Below are 21206 nucleotides of genomic sequence, written 5' to 3' on the forward strand. Positions count from 1 at the left end.
CCGGAAGTGAAACGTTTGAATTATTGTTGTCCGTCCGAAGCATAGACAGTAGTGATTTCTCTACGTATGGTTCCACCTGAGGGGTAAGACCCAAAACATCACAATTTACCGAGTTTTGTGCTTAAAATACACGATTGTATCCGAATGTGTTATAATGGGTTAAAACGCTGTATGTGCACTAAGTGAAAAGAAGAACTGAAACGGGCAAAACAGCGATCGATTGCTGTTTGTAGTGTTAGCATAAGCTAAAGCTAAGACATGAGCAAACATGTTTTATGAAGCAGAATGAACAGTTCTGGTACAGAGTCGAGCTGAAACAGCACTCCTAACAATGCTATTCCAATGCCCCAATCACTGGAACAAGCTGTAACTACGATAAATGCACTTTTCCTGGTGTTTCTAATAGAAAAAACAATCAGTAAGGCAGATAGAAAGCAGCTCGCTCAGGAAAATGTTTCAGAGGGTAACTGTTCTTGTTACTACACCCAGAAGATCCATCATGTCGACATTGGGACACAAAATGAGATGTTGTTCTGTTCTGTTGTCTGAGGTCCTGTTCTGCTGTTCTTCGTTTTTTGTTGTATGTCGTTTGCACTGCATTAGGCTATGTCCTCCCAATACTGTCTGTCTCTGTGTGACAATGGCTGTGATGTTCACTTTTCAATCTACAGCAAAATTAACTAACTCACCTACTAACTGATTAACTAACTAACTAACTTTTTACAGTTAAACCCATACTATTATTCAAACAAATAAATTGTAATCAATTAGGCCTAGAATGTATCATGCTGGTGGTAATTATTGTCCAATATTGACGGTGATATTGTATATTGATAAGTGAACAGTCACAAGGGGGCTCTTTGTCTGTATGACTGGACTTTTACTTTGGATATTTGAGTATGTTACATATTAGCCTACATACTTCCATTGAGCTGTAATCCAACTTAAATTGAATGCAGTGCACAACCCCTCTCAGCTTTTTTCACATTGACACTGTATGTTTTGCTGAACAATAAGGAAGTATAAAAATACACAAATGACAAATACAAAAAGTATTAGTTTTTTGGTTTGGTTTTTTAGGTGTAATACTTAATCCTGTGTGATCTCAATGTATATTAGTACATAATGAACATTTGGTGGTGCACAGCTGATGTTTCAGATTTTTGGGTGCCTTTTGTACATTAAATTCATGAATTAGTAAATTTGTAAAAAAAAAAATATATATCCTTTGTGCCACAGGCCACGGGTCCCCCCTTTGAGCAGACAAGATGGAACCTCGTCATGGGATCATGAAAGCGTTCCCTAAAGTTAAACGGGTCAGAGTACAACAGGGAAAGGACGCCCCCCCACTAAAGAAGAAACCGGATGAATGTGATGTCACAGGTTGTTATTGTGTGTGCTGTGCACGTGTGAAAATGACTGAAAGAAAATGTAAATACTACTCAAAAAAAACTTGATATATTTTTGTTTTTCTATAGTAATCTGTTCCTATTCTCTGCCTCAGGAAGCACTTTTAACGGCGTCACAGTCTACATCCTGCCTGCTGGAATAGGAAATGCCAGATGCCAGATCTTTCAAAGGCAAATTCAGCAGAATGGAGGACAGACGGAGGACTCCCTTCGTCCTAGTGTCACTCATGTTGTTGTAGATGACAACATGGACCATGGCAGGGCTCTGCGCCTGCTGAAAGTGGATTGTATGCCCTCTGGAGTTCAACTGGTGAAATGCACTTGGTTGAGCTTGTGCATCAGTGAGAAACAACTGCTGGATGTTAGCAGCTACAGTCTTCTTTTACCTGAAAGGTTAATAAGCTTCTAGTTAATTGTGGAAAATACTGCTTTTTTTCTGAATGCCTTTCTTGATTGTATTTGTATCTAATGATGTTTCCAGTTAATGATTTACACATGCACTTGTCAATACACTGCACATAGACAGTGGCTGTATATTAGAAAACATCTCAGTGACTCATCACCCTTTAAGCTTTTCATTTTCTGTCCCCTCAGGGTCTCTGTGGCACAACATGAAACTATTAAAGAAGAGCTGCCGGATGTCAGGCCTGTGGCAGAGACTATTACAGAGCCAGTGTCGCATCAAACTATGACAGGAGAGACCTTGGACGTGGTACGTGGCCAGGTCATGCAAAGAAAACACAAAATGAATTGTCATTTATCAGATGAATCAGGCTTTCAGTCAGGAGTCATTTGCTGGAGCTGTGGTGTATTTTGGATCATGATTTTATAGCTTAATTTTAAATCCTACCCATAGACTACCGGTACTCTAGATACCAAAGAGGAACTGCGGGGAGATGAAGACGGTGTCTCTCAGCATGACCTGGAAGCACTAATCACTGGCCAGCACCCCAAAGAGGAGGATCCTAGCCCCAGCCTCAGCCCCGGTACCGACTCTGCAGCTCAGAAGGCAGTCTTAGGGAAGTGGGTCTGTGCCTACTCCTCTCAGTCTAAAAGCAATAACTTCAACAAGCACATCACCGACAAACTAGAAGTGCTGGCCAAGGCCTACACACACCAGGGGGACAAGTGGAGGGCGCTGGGCTACTCCAAGGCTGTCAACGCACTGAAGAGTTACCACAAGCCTGTTACATCATATCAGGTTATGTAGCGCAAATACTTTTAATGTTATGTTGGTGGCAGGCTGTCAGTAATATACTGTATATAGCTGTTGGATATACTTCAGCAAGTACTTTTCGTTGGAAGACAAACAGATTATTTAACCACACACTATTGAAATTGTTTTGCTTATATTCCATTTCAATTTAAACTTTTTTTCCCCCCCATTTGTTTCAGGAGGCTTGTCAGATTCCAGGAATCGGGAAAAAAATGGCAGACAAAATTGATGAGATCATGGAGAGCGGTCATCTCCGGAAGCTAGATCACATCGGGGAGGCTGTGCCGGTGCTGGAGCTTTTTACCAACATTTGGGGCGCAGGAGCTAAAACTGCACAACTGTGGTACCAACAGGTAAGGTTAACACACAGGAGTGCTTGAAAGTAGCCGTTACTGCTTGTGTCTCATGAGTCTGGTGGGCTGTTACAGTGCTGATATTAGATTATTGACCATAAACTGGTATACGTCACTTGATGAAGGAAATTTCAGTGCAGTAATACCAAAGACGTACAGTACTTATGAAACAATGTTTCCACACATAATTTGCACAGCAGGCAGCACTTACGAGTTTGTATTCCACTGCAAAATATCCACCATAGAGTACAGCTCTTTAAAATCCAAATTCTATCTCAGAGGTCTGTTTAAACGTAGGGTTTAAAGATATGTATGTATAGTTATATCTGTCAATAGATTTTTTTGAATTCTCCATTATTCAAACATTAGTCTCACACATCCAAAATCTTTGGGGCTTAATTAATTTTGATTTAATTCTGAGCTTCTTTGTGGGAAGCGTCTATAAAACAAAGCCAATGAAAGATTACAATGAAAGCAAAAAGACATAATTAATTGTAATTAGATTATTGGTAAAAGAAAGAAAGAGATGGGAAGCAAATAATGTATGTCTTTTTACGTTGTGTGTGTGTAACAGGGATTTCGCACTTTGGAGGACATCCGCACAAAAGCTCACCTGACCAACACTCAGAAAATAGGACTGAAGCACTACGATGACTTTCTAGACCGCATGCCCAGAGAGGAAGCAGCCGCCATAGAGAAAGTGGTAATACACCTTAATTGGTCGCATATCTGCATGTGACATTCACAGATGGCCCATAACATATGTTTCCTTCTTTCCACAATTCAAAATGTTAAGTCATGTATGTAGAAGCGAGATATCCCTGAACACGATTCTGCCTCTAAACCCTCAGAAAATTTGGAAGCAGAAGGCTAAAGTAGGAAAAAGTTTGTGTCAGCTTTCCTTGGCTGCTTTATAATGGGAAAACCAGACTGTATTCTCACAAAGTGGAGCATCCCAAAGGGGAAAACTAACTCTTAAACTTGCTGCATCTTAAGTTAGCCAGATACCTGTTCACTCCAGAGCCTTGCGTACAACCCTAGTTGTTTTCAGATAGTATTACTTGGATTTTCTTTTTCCTTTAAAGCTGCCAAATAGAAAGCACACAGGAGAAAGATGACTAAAGCATGTGTACTCCCATAGGCTTGTCAAAATAAAATGTGATGCTTTAGTGAGCCTACCTCCCAGTATTTGGCTGGGAACAGGTGAAGGTTTGCCAGTGGAAGGGACACAGTAAAACAGAGAAAACATACAAAATAAACACTGTTATAGAGAGTCCAGAGATTAAAAGAAAAGCTCCTTTTCATCATTACAGATTACAGCTTCGAGTTTTGTCTGTTTTTCTCGGTACTTGCAGGTGAGAGATGCTACTGTGGCTGTAGACCCAGGCCTGGTGGCCATGGCATGTGGCTCCTATCGTCGTGGAAAAGCCACATGTGGAGATGTTGATGTACTTATATCTCATCCTGATGGCAAGTCCCACAAGGGTGTTTTCAGCAAAGTGTTAGAGAGCCTCCATGACAGTGGTAAGCTCCAACTTTTTTAGGTGGAACGGATTTTCTCATGTTTTACTACTAAGTTTGTGTTCCTTCAGAGAGACTGAAATCATCTGTTTTTTTTGTTTTTTTTCCAAAGGGTTTTTGACAGATGACCTTGTGAGCCACGAGGAAAATGGGGAGCAGAAGAAGTACATGGGCGTGTGCCGTTTGCCGGGACCTGACCACCGCCATCGCAGGCTGGACATCATCGTAGTGCCCTTCAGCGAGTTCGCCTGCTCTCTCATGTATTTCACGGGGTCGGCCCACTTTAACCGCTCGTTGAGAGCCATGGCAAAGACAAAAAACATGAGTCTATCGGAGCACTCCCTGAACAAAGCTGTGGTGCGTCAGGGAAGCGTAAAGGTGTACGGTGGCACCCCACTTCCCACTCAGAAAGAAGAGGATGTTTTTAATCTTTTAGGCATACCATACAGGAAGCCTCATGAAAGGGACTGGTGAAGGTTTGCCAATCACAATACCATATCTGGTTGTGTAGAAAAATCATGACGATGAATGATGACAAACAGAAACAGAAATCATGCTCTAATAAGTAATTTTAAGTATGTTTTACTGCGTTATTAATCATATAAGAACCCTGTTATGACTTGAATGCTAATTTTATTGTAATCTAAATCTCAGTCTGTCCTCTAACTTAACCATGGCTGTATCTGCCCCTACAGCTTGTTGAAGCTGTGTATGCTGGTACAGTGCCCACCCCAGAAGCCTAATATAAAGGAATGAATGTAATGATTTGAACAGAACATTGATGTTGAATTTGTATGGTCAGTTTCTGAATTTAGCTGTGTAACAAGGAAATCATGGAAAAAACAACAACATATATGACAAATGTCAGTTTGTAAAACTTTAAAGGGTGAAATTTAATCACCATCAGACATACACAACAGGCAGCATAAGTGTCAAATGTGTCTCCAAAAGTTCATTGGGTTACACTGAAACCATCTGCAGGGCTTGATATCACTAGAGAAAAGTGAAAATACGATTGAGCATGTTGGGTGGCCTCGCCCTTTTAAGGCATTTTTAATTAGGGAGGGCTTGTTATAGTATATTTTAATGACAAAAGCAATAAAACACACTGAATGGAAATATCAGATCTCCTCCCTGTCATTGTATTAGTGCACATGAGTTTGACATAGTGGGTGTAAATTAGACTGCCTTTTAACACTCCTCGCTCTGGATAAAGTCCAGTAAGAGGACTCATAAAGGACATGGCTGTGTTTTGAACATGTGAAAAGGAAGGAGGGGAAGCCAGGAAGATAACAAGGCCATGCACCGGAGACGCACCGACCAGTGATTGGTCAGCCGCTTCCCCAGTAGGCTCGGGCTTCGTCCAATCGCTGGCCAGTCCGCAAAACGAGTGGCGATTAACGCAACGGTACGCACATCACGTTGCGCACATGGATCGGGTCGACGAGCCCACGCCACACCCAGCAGCAGACCGAAGGCAGAGAAGTGCCTGTGCCGGGAGGAGCGGCTTGTGTAACAGCTGTATCAGCCAGTGGCACCGACAGCAGCAACCACCAGTTGCGCCAGCACCGTGTGCCTTGTTGAAATGTCCAGTACGCAGAGGAGGCGGCGCGTGCTGCAGCGGCCTCTCAGCGCGACAGGGGCCGAGAACTAGTTGACGATACTCGGGACACAGTTTGTCGAACAGCGGTGTTTACATGCTCGTGTTTTCACCGTAGCCGTAGCCACTTCCCGGAGGAATGAGACTCGGCGTATGTTCGGCTCTTAAAATGGGATTGTTTTTGCACGCTGTCGGCTCTGTCACCCCCACCGAGTCCGCAGTAGACAGGGTAAGGTTGAGCAGTCACAAAAACAACAAGGCTCTTTACTGGGCTGTTAGCTTGCTAGTTAACACCTGGCTAAGTTAGCAAACTGTCCAACCAAAGGAAATGTAGCTTTAAGCGAGTCCTGTCATTACTGCAGCGTGTTACATCTGCTGTCGTTAGATATAGTTCAACTCTTCGTGTGTTGTCCAGACGGAGAGTAGCGCGTGCTCTCCCAGGCTCGGCTCTTAGCTGCTGCAGCTAATGCACCTAGCACAGCTGAGGTGAACGGACTGTCAGAGCTGGGCCTTGTTGCTCTGCTCTCTTGTGTTTATGGTAGAGGGTTGACATTTTAGCCACAAGTGAGTTGCATAAATAAGAAAAGCAGCTCTTCAGGTATGAGCACAGACACACACTGTAACAAAGAAGTGGTTCCTAAGTCCTGTCTGTGCCAGCAAAGCAGAAATCACTTCTTTTATTATTTTATCAGTTTAGCCAATCAGTGTCAAGATGTTATTGTTGTTGTGTTGGAATTGATAAAGTTATAACTTATTAGCAACAGCAAACATCTCAGAGTTAAATTTTTTAAATGAAAAAATAACGTTATTCAAGGAGAATTATCACTGTATTAATAGTGTAATTATAATTAGTAATAGGCTATAATTAGTAGTGTTATTATTATGGTTATGAAAAAACATACAGTACACAAACACACATAATTATGGTGTGTTTGAAGGGCAATGATGGTGTTTGGGTATATAACTTTTACTCTAAATCCACACCTTTGAGTAGATGAAACCAGTTTGAAATCATTTCCCATTCTCAAAGCTGCAGCAGAGATAATTTTTAAAAAATCCCCTCTTGGACTCTATACATATTTCCGGTACATGCAGTGGGTGCACTATAATATTACTGTGTTTGTTATGATTACACATACCCTTGTATAATTTGAGTGGGTGGGTGAATGTCAGCATCCGGTGCTGGTTCTTATCAGCATTTGTATTTCATGCAATATAGGGTATATTTAGTCAGGAATTATCCACATCATATGACTGCTTAGTGTAGAGAATGTAAAAGGGCATGCATTTCATGTGTTTTTGATATGCAAGGGATTTATATGAAAAGCAGACAAAGCGTGATGAAGAGGAAACCACAAACTTGTATACAACCTGCAAAGTAAGGGAAGTTTATGACTTCATACAGAAGCACAGCAGGTTAATATTGTATCAAGAATTTTTGTGGCAACACTAAAGAGATTGGGTAACGGCACTTTGCATTCTTGTGGTTCACAGATATAACAACTTCTCGATGAGTGAGACGAAAAAGAAAAAATTAGAAGTCGAATACAGTTGAAAACATTTAATAGATCATTAACATCCGCTGCACTGCTGCTGATCAAAATGTGCAGATGTTGATATATAGGTCCATACTGTAGCATATCAGCCAGCTTACCAGAGGGTTGTGTGGTCATTATGTCAGCTGTTTGTCCTGAGAAAACATTTTGACTATGACCTATATCAGAACCTGACCAGTCCATTCATACAAGATACAGTAGCACCCTCTTTGTTTTCTCATTAGCTAATGTGCTAAAATATGAAGTTAAAGTCCCTGTGCTCTTAAAGAACAATGCTTCTGAGCCTTAGAAGACATCGAGGCATAAAATCTAATGGATTCTGCTTTTTTTTTTATTTTTTTTACCACATGTAGTATAGCAAAAGTTTGACTATTCTCAATTATTAGCCATCTTGAACTTTCAAGGCCATATGAATTCTGCCACTGTGATTCAGTGACTGTTGTCTCATTAAGAAGAGAAATATACAGTGTTGATACATCCCTTTTTTTTCAAGGGATTAGCAGGGGTCACATTAACCAAATATGTCCAGTCACTGACTGAAGTGTTTTCACTGAGTGGAAAATCTGAAACCCATCTTGACAGATTAGAGCAGAGCTAGAAGACATGTTCTGTGGCATCATGCCCATGTAGGTAGTAACACATCTCATTGTCTGTGTGCTGACAGTGTGTTGGGCACAGGAGACCTTGGAGCACACCTGTGAGGGCTGCAGCCATGCTCTTGGTGCAAAAGGAGCACATGCAGTAGGATTTTTCTCTTAGTCTCATGTTCAGAGAGTCTTGTCGACTTCTGATCACTTTCCTGGTGGAAACTTTATACCCGATGATCAAAACTCTAGCGCTGTCTTTATTCCAGTCTCCATCGTAGCAGCAGAGCATGAGTTCAGCCTTCAGAAGAAAGTTACAGCCATGAGAGGTTGTCTGTAAGGCGACGATGAGCACTTTTATAGGTTAATCACAAAGAGCAAACTCTTTCACTTTGCCATTTGAGCTTTGATAAGTTGATAAGTGGATTGAACTCAAACTATCTTGCAAATATTTAGATATTTCATTGTTTGATTTTTCCAAGCAAAAATGTCAAAACTCTTTTTGGATCAAGTTCCTAAATTAGATAATTTATCTGTCCTTTTCTTAAATCATTGAAAAATTAATATTTTCAGAAAGTGGCAACACCTTGTGCTCTAGAATATGTCACTTTTTTTTTCTCAATTTTGCCATTTTGTAGTCCAAAATATAGATAAATAAAGGGAGATTCATCAGTACTGAAAACAAGAGACTATCTTATGATGGCCTCTCGCCAGTTACCGTCAATACCTGTCACCATGCTGACATATTAACACTTTAATTCACTCATGGGTCAGACCAAAATTGGCCTTGATTTGTATTTTAACCACAAAAGGTTTGTGGCTGCATTTTGCACAGCTGTGACACCATCACAGTGATAAACATCTGTCCACAGATAAACACTTGTCATCAAAGCTGTGGTACTGTAGCTCCTGCTGCCTTTCTGTGATGACTGGCATGCGACTACAAGCTGAATACAATACCAACTATGGATGGTAATAATTGTTACAGCGCTAAAGAAATGTCCATTGCAGCTGTTTCAAGTAGCACAGCTTGTCTTGGTAGGATGTTGACGTTGAAGTCCAGTCATCCAATGTTCTGCTTGACCCTTGGCTGCAGTGTCTGGTTACTGGAAATGTTGGCGATAGCCCTCACTGAGCAACAACAGCCCTCTGTCAGCGGAGTCATTTAATAGTTACAGCTGGAGTTTGTCTAACTCTTGTGAAGCTTTAGCCTCGGGCCAACACACTGGATGTTCTAACTTTGAGATAAAAATTTATCAGCTCACAAGCTCGTTAGCTATTGGAATTTAAAGATGCTCCTCACAGTATGGGACCGTATGGGACAGATAGCAGTTAGCACAGCAGCGTTTTGTTCCACATCATCTCAAAGACTTAAGTAGGAGCAGCTTTGTTTGCTGGAGGACAGGTTAATAAAGAAGGGGTCACCGAGGTCTTTGCGTGCATCGGCTAACTTTGCCAAGTCCTACAGGCCGGTGCTAAGTGGATCAGCTCCGACCGTGCAGTCAAGAATTAACTAAGAACCGTAGCCACTTATCTCCAGGAGCAGCATTCGATAGTCACCGGGGGGATTATTGAACTGTTCTCATATAGTCTGCTCATTTCAACAGCTTCTCATTATTTAAGGCTGATTATTTTCTAATGCACCGATCATTTCTGGGACGGTAACCAAACCCGCTTTTAATCTGGCCGTACGGCATGGGAGAGGAGGATATTTTCATTGTTGCCTGTTTGGGACGGAGACAGAGGAATCTAGTCTGCCCGGATTCTTTACTCTGCCGCTGTCTGTCAGGAGAAGTAAATACGAACAGTTAGAAATGTTCTCAATCTCAGATGACCTAGATTTTTTTTCAGGTTCAGCTGTTTTTATTGATTGACTGTCACTTTTCCAGCAACACAAGTTATTGTGCGGGGTCACATGCCTGTTAAAGATTAGAGGGGGCACTTTTTTTTTTCTGTATGAAGGCCGGTTTGTGAGAACCCGAGCTCCTTCCTTCTTGTACGCCGTTGCCTTTTTTGCAGCACAGACTGAGGACCCAAAAAACTAGATGGCTATCTGTATCAAATTGCAGAAAGGGGGTCCAGCCTGCCTCAGCAGCATAGAGCGTGTGGTGCAGAATAGTTAGTGAGTAACAGCTTAAAGTTATCAGAGACAAAGCGGAGGGAACAGAACATCATGTGTTTATCACAGAGAATGAAATGCAGGGGTTTAAAAAAAAAAAAAAAAAGCATGTCACGTTGATAAAAGATGAAACGGCTGATGAGGAATGATTAATCTGTGGCTACATTTAATGTCAGCAGTTTTGGTTTGTGCTGATCCGGCGCGTCGCAGTGTGTGTGTGTGTGTGTGTGTGACAGATCATTCCTGCGTTACTGTTCTGTGTGTGGATTTCTCTGTGCTTTTCTTGCCCTTCTCTCCCTCCTCGCCTGTGTGTGTGTACGCCTTATTATCACGCTGCTTATGAGGCGCTCGCTCTCCACTCAGCCACTGCTTGGAAATTTCCGTAGAGCAATCCTCGTCCGCTGTTTGGACCTGGGTTGGAGTGGGGGGGGGTGAGGGAGTGTGTTTGTGCCTGTGGGTGTGGGTGGTTAGGGTGGACAGGGAGTGAGAGAGAGAGAGAGAGAGAGAGAGAGAGAGAGAGAGAGAGAGAGAGAGAGAGAGAGAGAGAGAGAGAGAGAGAGAGAGAGAGAGAGAGAGAGAGAGAGAGAGAGAGAGAGAGAGAGAGAGAGAGAGAGAGAGAGAGAGAGAGAGAGAGAGAGGGAGGCAAGGAGGGAGAGAGTGAGAGTATGTTTGAGAGCTGTTTGACTTTTCTCTTCTGTGGTATAATGACCCATGAGGTGGAGGGGACTTGTCTGAGATTTTTGGACCCTGGATCATCATCATGCCTCTCAATCTGGGACCTGCACTGGTAATCCAAACAGAGAAAACTGCTTAGAAGTATAATGGGTAGCTAATCATTAAGCTTATCTAGAAGAAAAACATCTGAAGGATCTTCCCTGGAAAAATCCACAGTCCTTTCTCATGCAGGAATTTTGATAACAGGGGCTCCCTTTGTCTTTTTGGCTCTATGTTGATCTGTCTGGTCTTTGCAACTTTAACTTTTCACAGGTATGATAGCAATAGGCTCAATATGGTAACTTTAAATGTCACATTGCAGTTGAGGCAGATGCCCCGTGGAGGAGGAGGAGGGGGGGGGGGATTGTTGGGTCCGATACAATCTGACATTTCCAAAGGTCTGAATAGTTCTCAGCTAAACTTTTCGATTGAAATAGTGTTTTAGATCTCGGGCGACATACTGAGTGGTTTTGTACTGGCTGCTGTTCAAAAATTTGCACTTGATATGGGCCTTAAACACTGCTGAAATTCTAGCAGCTTACCAGCACAAGTGGCTAGGACTTGTTTACTCCAGATCCATAGCTAAGTATAAATGTTGGCTACAACATGTCTGCAGTGTAATCATTCTTATACCAGTTCTTGGCATGTTAAAAAAAAAATGCAGCGTCCTAATTCTGCTAAGTGCACAGAAAATGTGCTTCATGCTTATTTCTACCGTTTACTATTTTTTGTAGTTAGTGTGCAAAAGAGATTGTGGTATTTTCTCACATTAGACCTTCTGAAGATGAACTCCTTTATAAGACAGCTTGGAGTAGTGCATCCATCTCCGATGTGCATTGCATTGTGGGACGGTAGTGTACATCGACAGCAGGACAGAAAATAAGAACAAGGTGTTTAAATGGAACAGTGGGATCGTCAACTTTATCGACTTAAAAAAAAAAAAAAAAAAAATCAAAATGTCCATTGTAAAAATAGCCTTTTGTTTCTGTTTTAATTTTACAGTTGATTCAAATTGTAGGCAAAATAGTGGGCGACAAGTACCGTCAATTAGAAAACTACAACATTTTTAACAGGATAATGGTGATTGTATTTAACAAATGATAATTAAAGCTGAAGATGAATTGAGCTGTCATATTTTTTCAAATTTTCTATAGTCACAATGAGATCATAAGTGATCGTTACCATGAGTTCCTCTTGACACAATGTTGTCGTGCTAATCTGATATTGTGAGAGCTCCAGTTTGAATGAAAAATGTGAGGATTAGTATGTGTCAACCTGGACACTTAACTGAAACCAATTACAAGTGATTGATACATGACATCCAAACAGCGTAATAATTACTTAAAAAAATGTTTATATTAATCCTAACGGCCACCGCATATTCACTTTCTCAGGGTGAAGTCGGTCCTCTGCTAAAGTGTCCAATTGAAAAATGACTTTCCACTCTGTACAGCAATGATGTACATGTCGCATCTCAAGATGAACCAGCAGTGATTTAGCCTGTGTCATCATAACAATAGTATTTCCCAGATAAATGATATTATGGCAGCTGTGTGTCAGGAAGTAGAGTCGATCCTCTGATAATCCAGAATCAAGCCTGAGATGCTCCTCACCTTGTTTAGTAGGTCACTGTCTGTTTGTGTGAATAATAAATGAGAGGCAGGTTATGAAGCGCTTAAGCTGAAAGAGCTCCATAAATGCAGGGAGGCACTTAGAATTTTTCTTTTTAGTTAGACTTGATGCTGAGCAGTTTAAAGATGAATTCTTACTTTGCCATGCACATTGTAACCAGATTCCTCAAGTTGTTTAATTTTTTCAAAGTTCAGATGTTGATAATACGTTCTTTTTTTTTTTAAAGTGACCATGTTTCCTCTGCATGTCTTCCAGAGCCTACTGCACTGTGAGGGCGTGAACAACCAGAGCTACGTCTGTGAGTCGGGACACTGCTGCGGAGAGTCTCAGTGCTGCAGCTACTACTATGAGCTCTGGTGTAAGTATCTGGTTCTTCCCTCTTTTGTCTCCTCGCCCTTCCCTCTACTCAAGATTTGACAGAACTGACCTTTTTGATGTTTAATGACTGTGATGATCTAGCTGATGATTCACCATACAGTAGCCTCAGGAGGAGCAGAGAGTACAATAGACTAGATCATAAGGGGAGAAACCCAGAGCTGCATCCTCCTGAATTATTTGTCTGAGAGCAGAGTCCAGTGGGTGTGAGACATGTCGGTAACTGTAGATGAGCGTCTTGGTCTGGTATAATTAGAAGAAAAGTTGGAACAGTAGTACAGTACAACACACAACTACGCTGTGTCCTTTTTTAGTTAAAGAGATAGTTCAACATTTTGGCAAATGTGCCTATTGCCATAATCCCTATAGTTATAAGATTAGGGTCATTACCTTTAACTATCGGTGCATGCTGTTTTGAGATCCGTCGGGCAGAGACACGAGCTGCTCGGCTAACACAATGGAGGTAACGGTACAGGTCCCCTGTCCCTCATCCAACTCATCAAATACACAATCCAACAACGCCAAAACGCTCTCGTGGAGAAGTTGTGACCTGCACATTCATCACGCTATGAAAATAATCATATATTATTATGTAACATTATGACACGTGAAGCAAATACTCAGAACTACTTGCGCTTTTGAAATCTGGGATGTAGTTCCGGCTACGCATTTGCCTCGAAAACAACTATGTATCATAATGTTACTTTATTATTTCATAGCATGGTGGGTGAATGTACAAGTCACAACTTCTTCAGTCTTCTTGAGTCTCTGCCCCGCGGATCTCAAAACAACATGCACCGATAATTAAAGGTAATGAACCTACTGCTATGACTACTGGGATTATGGCAATAGGCGAATTTGCCAAAATTTTGAACTATCCCTTTAAACAAAATGTTGGTACCATGTTAATTTGTTTTTTCTTGTTTGTTCTGCACTTTGAGTCAGTAACATTAGTTAATAATCAAAAATAAAAGAGGTTACAATAGTTATTGATTATGCAGGATTCCATTGAGAGACTGTGTAATACGACAGAATACAAACCGCTCTGAAGTCTGAAGTCAGCTTGTGTCCTTGGACCGACCTCTCCAGCGTGTAGGACTGGACAAGAGCCGAATTACAGACATTATGAATCTCGCATTAAACCAGACGGACTCGCACCATGTCGCTTTTCTGATACGGAATACAAACACGCAATATATCCAACACATCTGACTGACACGTTAATATTGGCCACAGTGTCACCCTCATTAATCTGTGCTCCTAAGCCTGACACAGTTGGAGTGGTCAGGACTATTTTTCCGTGCGGGAGCAGTGTGGGTTGTTTGTCAGGTAGGATAAATCTGAAGTTACTGTTGGGTGATTTACAGTAGAGCTGCTTTTGTAATTGACTTTCACAGTACAAACACATTTGGGTTGGTAAGAGTCACAATGTCTGTAATTCAGCTCTCGTCCAGTCCCGCACACCGGAGAGGTTGATCCAAGGACAAATGCTGAGACCTGCAGTCGGTGCAGGTTCTCACAAACCAGCCACATTTCAACCTGACTGCAGGTATGACACAGTCGCTCCGTCATTGTCAGACATTTGTTGAAACTTGTGGCATTCTTATATCTTGATGTATCTGTAAAGGACATCAAGAGAGCAAAGATGCACTGCACAGTATAGTTTACATTCTTATTTCTCAGACAAAGGCTGCCTCAGCCCGTAGTCCTTGAAGTGAAGTTCTCCACATTTTTCCGCGTAGACGTAGCGGTGTGTGGACTTCAGACAGCCAGTAAACACAAAGTGGAGTAGTTTCCGAAGCCTGACTCAGTTTTGGTTTTCTGCTGCTGTTTAGACTGGACTCTAGATAGCACAGTTTCACAAATAATTCCTTTGAAGAATATTAGGACTATTGGAAAAGCACAAAATGTTCTCAAACAAACGCGTTAAGCAACTTCCTCTAAATGCATTTCATTATTTTGGTCCCAAGATTTGAACATTTTTGTATTTGCATCTATTGACATTTTTCCCAAAACATGTGCCCTATGTCTATGTGGCAAAGTGGCAAATAATTTAAATCTATCAGTGCTTGCTTTGTCATGAAGATAAAAATGGACTTGGACCTTTCAAATGGTGATTAAATAAAAAAATAAAAAAAATAGAATAATGCTGCTGTATGTTACATAATGCAGTAGATATAGTATACAAGCATGTGGATGTTTCACAATGTGAGAACCAGATGTAGGCAGTATTTGATCTGCAGTGTTATGTTTGTGTTAGCAGCAGGGGCTTGTGTTACATCACTACATCAGTACAGTTAAACATCACGGATGTTGTAGAGAGTTCAGTTTCTCCCGTGTGAGCGTGCTCGTCAGCACATGAGTTCATGTCAAAACATCAAACGACACCCTACACCTGTTTTCCTCGGAGCTCGGCTGTAAATACAACATGTCTGTGTGTTGAATTCACCCCCCCTTCCCTTCCCTTCCCTCCTGCAGGGTTCTGGTTGGTGTGGGCAATCATCTTCATTTTGAGCTGCTGCTGCGTGTGTCACCATCGCCGCACCAAACACCGGCTGCAGCAACAACAACGGCAGCACGAGATCAACCTCATAGCTTACCGTGAAGCACACAACTATCCCTCTGTGCCCTTCTACTTCAGTAAGAGCTGCTGGTCGTGTTTTGTACTATTTGCATTTACTTACATACAGGTGCATCTCAATAAATTAGAATATCATGTAAAAGTCCATTTCTGGTAATTCAAGTACAATAACCCCAATCAAGTATTGAGTGCATATAGATGGACATACTTTTCAGAAGGCCAACGTTTCCATATTAAAAATGCATTTTTTTTGTAACTGGTCTTTTGTAATATTCAAATATTAGGACTTCATTAAATATAACCCATAATCATTACAATTAAACAAAATTAAATCAAGAATGACATGAAATGTTCCATGCTGTGTGTAATGGATCTATATAATGTATTAGTTTCACTTTTTGAATTGAATTACTGACATAAATGATATTCTAATTTATTGAGATGCACCTGTATATGAACTCTATGTAAGTGTGACCTAGCTTTAAAGGGATAGTTCAACATTTTGGAAAATTGGCCCATTGCCATAGTCCCTATAGTCATAGCAGTATAGGTTCGTTACCTTTAACTCATCAAATACACATTGCAACAACTCCAAAACGCTCTGGTGGACAAGTTGTGACCGGCACATTCACCACATTATGAAATAATAACGGAACATTACGAAACAGAGTTGTTTTCGAGGCAAATGCAGAGACTGCCCCTGACGAGAACGTGCATCAGCAGGTTTTGCATGAATTTACCTCTAAAACAACTCTGTCTCGTAACGTTCTGTTATTATCTCGTAGCGTGGTGAATGTGCAGCTCACAACTTGTCCACCAGAGCGTTGTGGAGTTGTTGGATTGTGTATTTGATGAGTTTGATGAGGGAAACCAAGAAATCCCATAAGCCTCCGCAGCATAGCTCTGAGCAGCTCACAGCTCTGCTCCGGCTTGCACCAACAACTAAAGGTAACAAACCTACTGCTATGACTATAGGGATTATGGCAATGGGCCAATTTGCCAAAATGTTGAACTATCCCTTTAACAGCATTTCAATGTCTCTTTTTCTGCTCAGCTGCCACCCTAATGTTCTGACTCAGTCTCATCATTCTCATTTGCTCTGTTTCCACTTACAATGAACAAATCATTCTCATAAACCCACTGCAACCTGCTCAGCATCAGCAACAGGCAGAACATGTTCACAGCTAGATGGAAAACACAGGAGTGTTAAGCTGGTAGAGAGGAGATGGTGGAAACCAAAACATTAAATAAAGTGAATATTGGACTTGCACATTCGCCAGGTGGCCATGCAGAGACCCAACTCTAAATGAATGTCCCTCCATGTCTGTTGGATGTGTAAATAGGTAACTCTCTGCTGCCACACAGAAAACATTATTCTTACCTCGGTAAATATGATGTAACAGCATATACTGATAAGCTTGAAAGTTTCATTTCATACCAGTGCACGTCTGTTGATAATGTGTATGTAAACTCTTGAGGTATTTCTTTGTTGTTGTTTTTTTTGGTTTGTTTGAACTACAGTTTCCCATCAGTAATTTTCCAGTTACACAAAAAACGGAGGTATATAACAGTAGTGACTGGGCGAAGCGGTGGCTACTGACTCAAAGTGGTGGTGCCTGGCTCAAATGTAATGTTTGCACTGAGATCCATCCCTGGTTTCACGCAGTGTCAGAACCTTCCCCTGTTTGCATGCCCCAGTTTTCAGGAAACGGCCAGGATTGCTCTCTTGGTACTTTGCCAGTGTTGCAACATCATCTCACAGAGAACTGCAATGGCCCTCAGCACAGGATTGACCCAGAATTTGGCTTGTTTTGTCACATTTTTCTCCTATTGCGTCGGGAATGCCTGAATAGTGGTGCCGGGGGTTCAGTGAGGTCACACTGCAATTTGTAGGACTCAGAGAGACGTGTTTATTTAAAGGGACAGTAATTATAGTATCCCTATAATTTTAGGAGTAAATTCGTTACCTTTAATTGTCGGTGCAAGCTATTTTTAGAATGGCGGAGCAGAGCCGTGAGCTGCTCAGAGCTACGCTACAGAGGCTAATGGGATTTCTTGGTTTCCCTCATCAAACTCATCAAATACACAATCCAACAACTCGAAAACGCTCTGGTGGAGTTGTATGAGATGAAGTTGTTTTCGAAGCAAATGCAGAGACTACTTGCTGAAGAACTGCCCCCCACGGGAACGCGCATCAGCGGTTTTGCATGCATTTACCTCGAAAACAATGTTCTGTTATTATCTCATAGCGTGGTGAATGTGCAGGTCACAACTTGTCCACGAGAGTGTTTTGGAGTTGTTGTTTTTTTATTTGATGAGTTTGATGAGGGAAACCAAGAAATCCCATGAGCCTCCGTAGCGTAGCTCTGAGCAGCTCGTGGCTCTGCTCCACCGTTCTAAAAACAGCTTGCACCAACAATTAAAGGTACCGAACCTACTGCTATGACTATAGGGATTATGGCAATAGGCCAATTTGCCAAAATGTTGAACTATCCCTTTAAGAAAGACTAACCCACGCTCGATTTGCGAAACATCTTCAGTTGTGTAAATTTTTATCAGTGTGCATGCAAAATGATGCTTCTCCTACTTCAAGCTGTTATTCCATCTTTTCCTCAGGGTTTCTGCCAAACTACCTCCTGCCTGACTATGAAGAGGTGGTCAACCGGCCGCCGACTCCCCCCCCTCCCTACAGTGCCTTACACACAGGCCCATCCTCGGTGGCCACCAGTCCGCTGGCCTCGGAGCAGCAGGAGGGACACTGTCCGACCATCCAGCCCACTCCAGTGGCTCAAGTCTCTGACAGCCTGTGCTGCAGACCCAGCATAGAGGAGCCACAGCCTCCCACTTTAGACTTTAGGCCAAAGCCTGACAACAAGCCCATGCAGACAACACAAGATTCAGGCATGATACTGCTGTCAGACGGGCTCAGTAGGGAGGGACTCAGCAGCCAGGAAAAAAGAGGCGGAAGCGGGGAAGAGTCCTGCAAAGACCCCCTGCTGAAGGAGCTGTCAGAGGGCTGCGCCGAGGACAAAGATCGACTCCCCAACGGAAGGAGGAGGCGATTTACGGGGGACTCCGGGATCGAGGTGTGCGTGTGCAGCAGCACACGTGGGAGCGGCGGTTGCAGCGGAGCAGGAGAGACGGGTCAGGAAGGCAAGGAGCTGAGGGAGCTGGAGAGCCTGCTGGGGCGCCAGGGAGACGATGATGATGAGGAGGAGGAGGAAGGGGAGGGGGAGGAGGAGGAGGCGGGTGACTTCTGCGACAGCTGCGGTCAGCGGGCCTCCTTCAGCGTGGAGGAGGAGCAGGCGCTGGGCGGGCCGGAGAGGCGGGCCGCACGTGGGCCCTCAGGACCCCCTCAGCCCGCTCAGCAGACAGGCAGCGGCTCGCTCCACCCCCCCGTCTGCCTCCTCCTCCACACCATCAACGAGCAGGAGGGGCCGCACCACAACACCAGCACTGAGCCGCAGGGCTGAGACGCAGCACACACACCTTTTTGTCACAGAGGGAAGGAGAGAACACTTAGGACAGGACGTGGAGGCGCAACGCCTTCATATTCGAGCAAGTATTTATATCTAAATGCTTTCTAAGTGAGGATTTTTTAATGAATGTGTGCATCTTAGATAAAAACAGATGTGGGCGCAGGAAGGGAAATCTCAACTAAGAAAAGAGTGAGATCCAATGGTTTGGAAAGCCTGGTCCTCTCCACACTGGAACAGTGGCCTTAACCTGTGTATTTTGGGGTATATTAGGGCAGAGCAAGCCCTTTAACAGCCTGTGGCAATCCAGACTCACACAAACACAAACACATACACACACACAGTCCTGTCAAATGTCCCTTTCATACAGTGGAAGCTACTGACACAGTCAAAGACTTGATAGCTGAAGCTGTGATGTCAGAAGCGGACGTTCACTGCCCAGGACGAACGCAGCTCTCCTCTGCAACAGTTCTGCAAAGCCGTTCTTCACATATAAAAACAACTCACACACGCACACATGCACACAGCAGGAACATTTTGATGAGTACAATGTGGAATTACCACAGTGTGTGTTTATGCAAGCTGATACTGCACAGGGACACCAGAACAAGACTGTGTGGGACATCTTATTAGACTCTCGCTTCTCAAGTGCTTTTTCAGCGATTAAAAACCGCTCTGCCTCATGTCTGTTTTTGTTGCTCTCTATCTGTCCCGCTAGTGATAGTGGAGTATAAGTGCATTAACAGATCTTCATGTGAGCAGTTCCTATTTTGCACAAAATGTATTTATCCTTATAAATGAAGCTTTTGGCTAGAAAATCAAAACAAAGATTTTTTTTTCATAAAATTAGTCTTAAATTGCCGTATGTGATTAGTTCCTTAGGAGTTTGTTGCAACGTCTGTTAAAAAAAAAAAAAAAAAAAAAAGACCTCTGTGAATTGTTAGTAGGGAATGCAACAAATTCTCTTTGTATACAATCATTTGTAGACTTAATTTAATGAATGTTTGTAGTATGTGCCTACCCAGAAAATGCAGAATGTTGATGAACAATAATAAGCCTCGGTGAAACTGAGAGACCATCACAAAGCAAGTAGTGAATACTTAAACCAAGAAGACAACACTGAGCTTCTGAGGGTCACAACTGAGACAGGCCACATCAGACGTGAAACTTTAGCGTCGGTTCCTTCAGTAGCTCGCCACCGTCACCAGCTGTACAGTATGAAAAACAAAGATTTATTAAAGATGACTCTTCTTGAGCTTGGATTTTCATATCATCACTTTTTTTTTTTTTTTGTTACCATATCTCAACTTTGGTATTCATTCATTAAACTTTTCTAACCTCCAGCTCCCCCAAAGAGAGAGGACTTCAGTTAACTATGTGTGATCCTGTCAATCATGCCCATTAACTGAAATTCTCTTTTTCGTTTCTGCACATAATATGTGTAACAATAAGCGTTTAACCCCATGGGGCTTTTTTTTTTTTTTTTAAATACATTTCACTGATAGCTGCAGCCTGGTCAGCGGAAAAATATGTCTTTGTGTGGGTGAGGCAGGAGAACAGTTTAAAATGAATGCAGCTCAGCTAAAGAACGAGCGAGGAAGCAAAGAAGCAGATAAGGTGATGAAATAGCCGTCTGATATTTGTCTGTGGTTTTTTCTTAATATCTAAATATCTATTTAAAACAAGCTGTCACAGCAGGCAAACCTCCAAATCCAAACCTTCCAGGTGCTGTAATAGTAAATATTGATTCATTGATCATGGAAAACTGATCAGCCACAGATATCAGACATTTTTTGGTTTGCCCTCTCCCTGAGCTGCCTTTGTGTCATGGAAATGTGTTTTTTTTTCCAGACATTTTCTCGGAGCACACTCAAAAATGCACACAATGCAGTTTCTACTGAGCACAACTGTTTTAGCCATCGGCCTCTGGGATTGATCTGCAGTATACACCCTAAAACAATCCAACAGAAGATGTCTCCCAAATATTTCTAGCACAAGTAAAACTGTAACATGTGAACTCTCCGTGTTGACAGTAAGATGACTGAAGCCCGGACTCACTCGAAAGTGCTT

General features: G+C 42.3%; 2 protein-coding genes across 5 annotated transcripts; both read left to right on the forward strand.

The window, feature by feature from the left end:
- Positions 1-34: 34 nt before the first annotated feature.
- On the forward strand, positions 35-5598 carry poll (polymerase (DNA directed), lambda). Of its 3 annotated transcripts, none has more exons than XM_083981098.1 (9): positions 35-83; positions 1240-1383; positions 1505-1802; positions 2004-2121; positions 2266-2610; positions 2805-2978; positions 3553-3681; positions 4334-4502; positions 4612-5598. In XM_083981098.1, the coding sequence occupies exons 2-9, from the start codon at positions 1269-1271 to the stop codon at positions 4971-4973; spliced, it is 1710 nt and encodes a 569-aa protein (XP_083837224.1). In that variant the 5' UTR covers positions 35-83; positions 1240-1268; the 3' UTR covers positions 4974-5598. The 3 variants fall into 3 exon arrangements, with proteins under 3 accessions (XP_083837224.1, XP_083837225.1, XP_083837226.1); XM_083981099.1 differs by having other exon boundaries at positions 4334-4448; XM_083981100.1 differs by having other exon boundaries at positions 51-83; positions 1240-1392.
- A 346-nt stretch (positions 5599-5944) lies between these two features.
- wbp1lb (WW domain binding protein 1-like b) lies at positions 5945-20065 on the forward strand. Of its 2 annotated transcripts, none has more exons than XM_083976892.1 (4): positions 5945-6328; positions 12960-13062; positions 15558-15719; positions 18277-20065. In XM_083976892.1, the coding sequence occupies exons 1-4, from the start codon at positions 6239-6241 to the stop codon at positions 19131-19133; spliced, it is 1212 nt and encodes a 403-aa protein (XP_083833018.1). In that variant the 5' UTR covers positions 5945-6238; the 3' UTR covers positions 19134-20065. The 2 variants fall into 2 exon arrangements, with proteins under 2 accessions (XP_083833018.1, XP_083833019.1); XM_083976893.1 differs by lacking the exon at positions 5945-6328 and adding an exon at positions 10976-11145.
- The last annotated feature ends 1141 nt before the right edge of the window (positions 20066-21206 follow it).

The sequence above is a fragment of the Trachurus trachurus genome (assembly GCF_905171665.1).
Source record: "Trachurus trachurus genome assembly, chromosome: 1".
NCBI classification, from domain to species: Eukaryota; Metazoa; Chordata; class Actinopteri; order Carangiformes; family Carangidae; genus Trachurus; species Trachurus trachurus.

Bases quoted from the DNA above. Each gene is read 5' to 3' on its own strand.
- wbp1lb (XM_083976892.1), top strand. From the start codon at position 6,239: ATGAGACTCGGCGTATGTTCGGCTCTTAAAATGGGATTGTTTTTGCAC. The intron at 6,329-12,959 runs GTAAGGTTGAGC...CATGTCTTCCAG, and splicing joins CCGAGTCCGCAGTAGACAGG to AGCCTACTGCACTGTGAGGG. The intron at 13,063-15,557 runs GTAAGTATCTGG...TCCCTCCTGCAG, and splicing joins CTACTACTATGAGCTCTGGT to GGTTCTGGTTGGTGTGGGCA.
- poll (XM_083981098.1), top strand. From the start codon at position 1,269: ATGGAACCTCGTCATGGGATCATGAAAGCGTTCCCTAAAGTTAAACGG. The intron at 1,384-1,504 runs GTTGTTATTGTG...TCTCTGCCTCAG, and splicing joins GGATGAATGTGATGTCACAG to GAAGCACTTTTAACGGCGTC. The intron at 4,503-4,611 runs GTAAGCTCCAAC...TTTTTTCCAAAG, and splicing joins AGAGAGCCTCCATGACAGTG to GGTTTTTGACAGATGACCTT.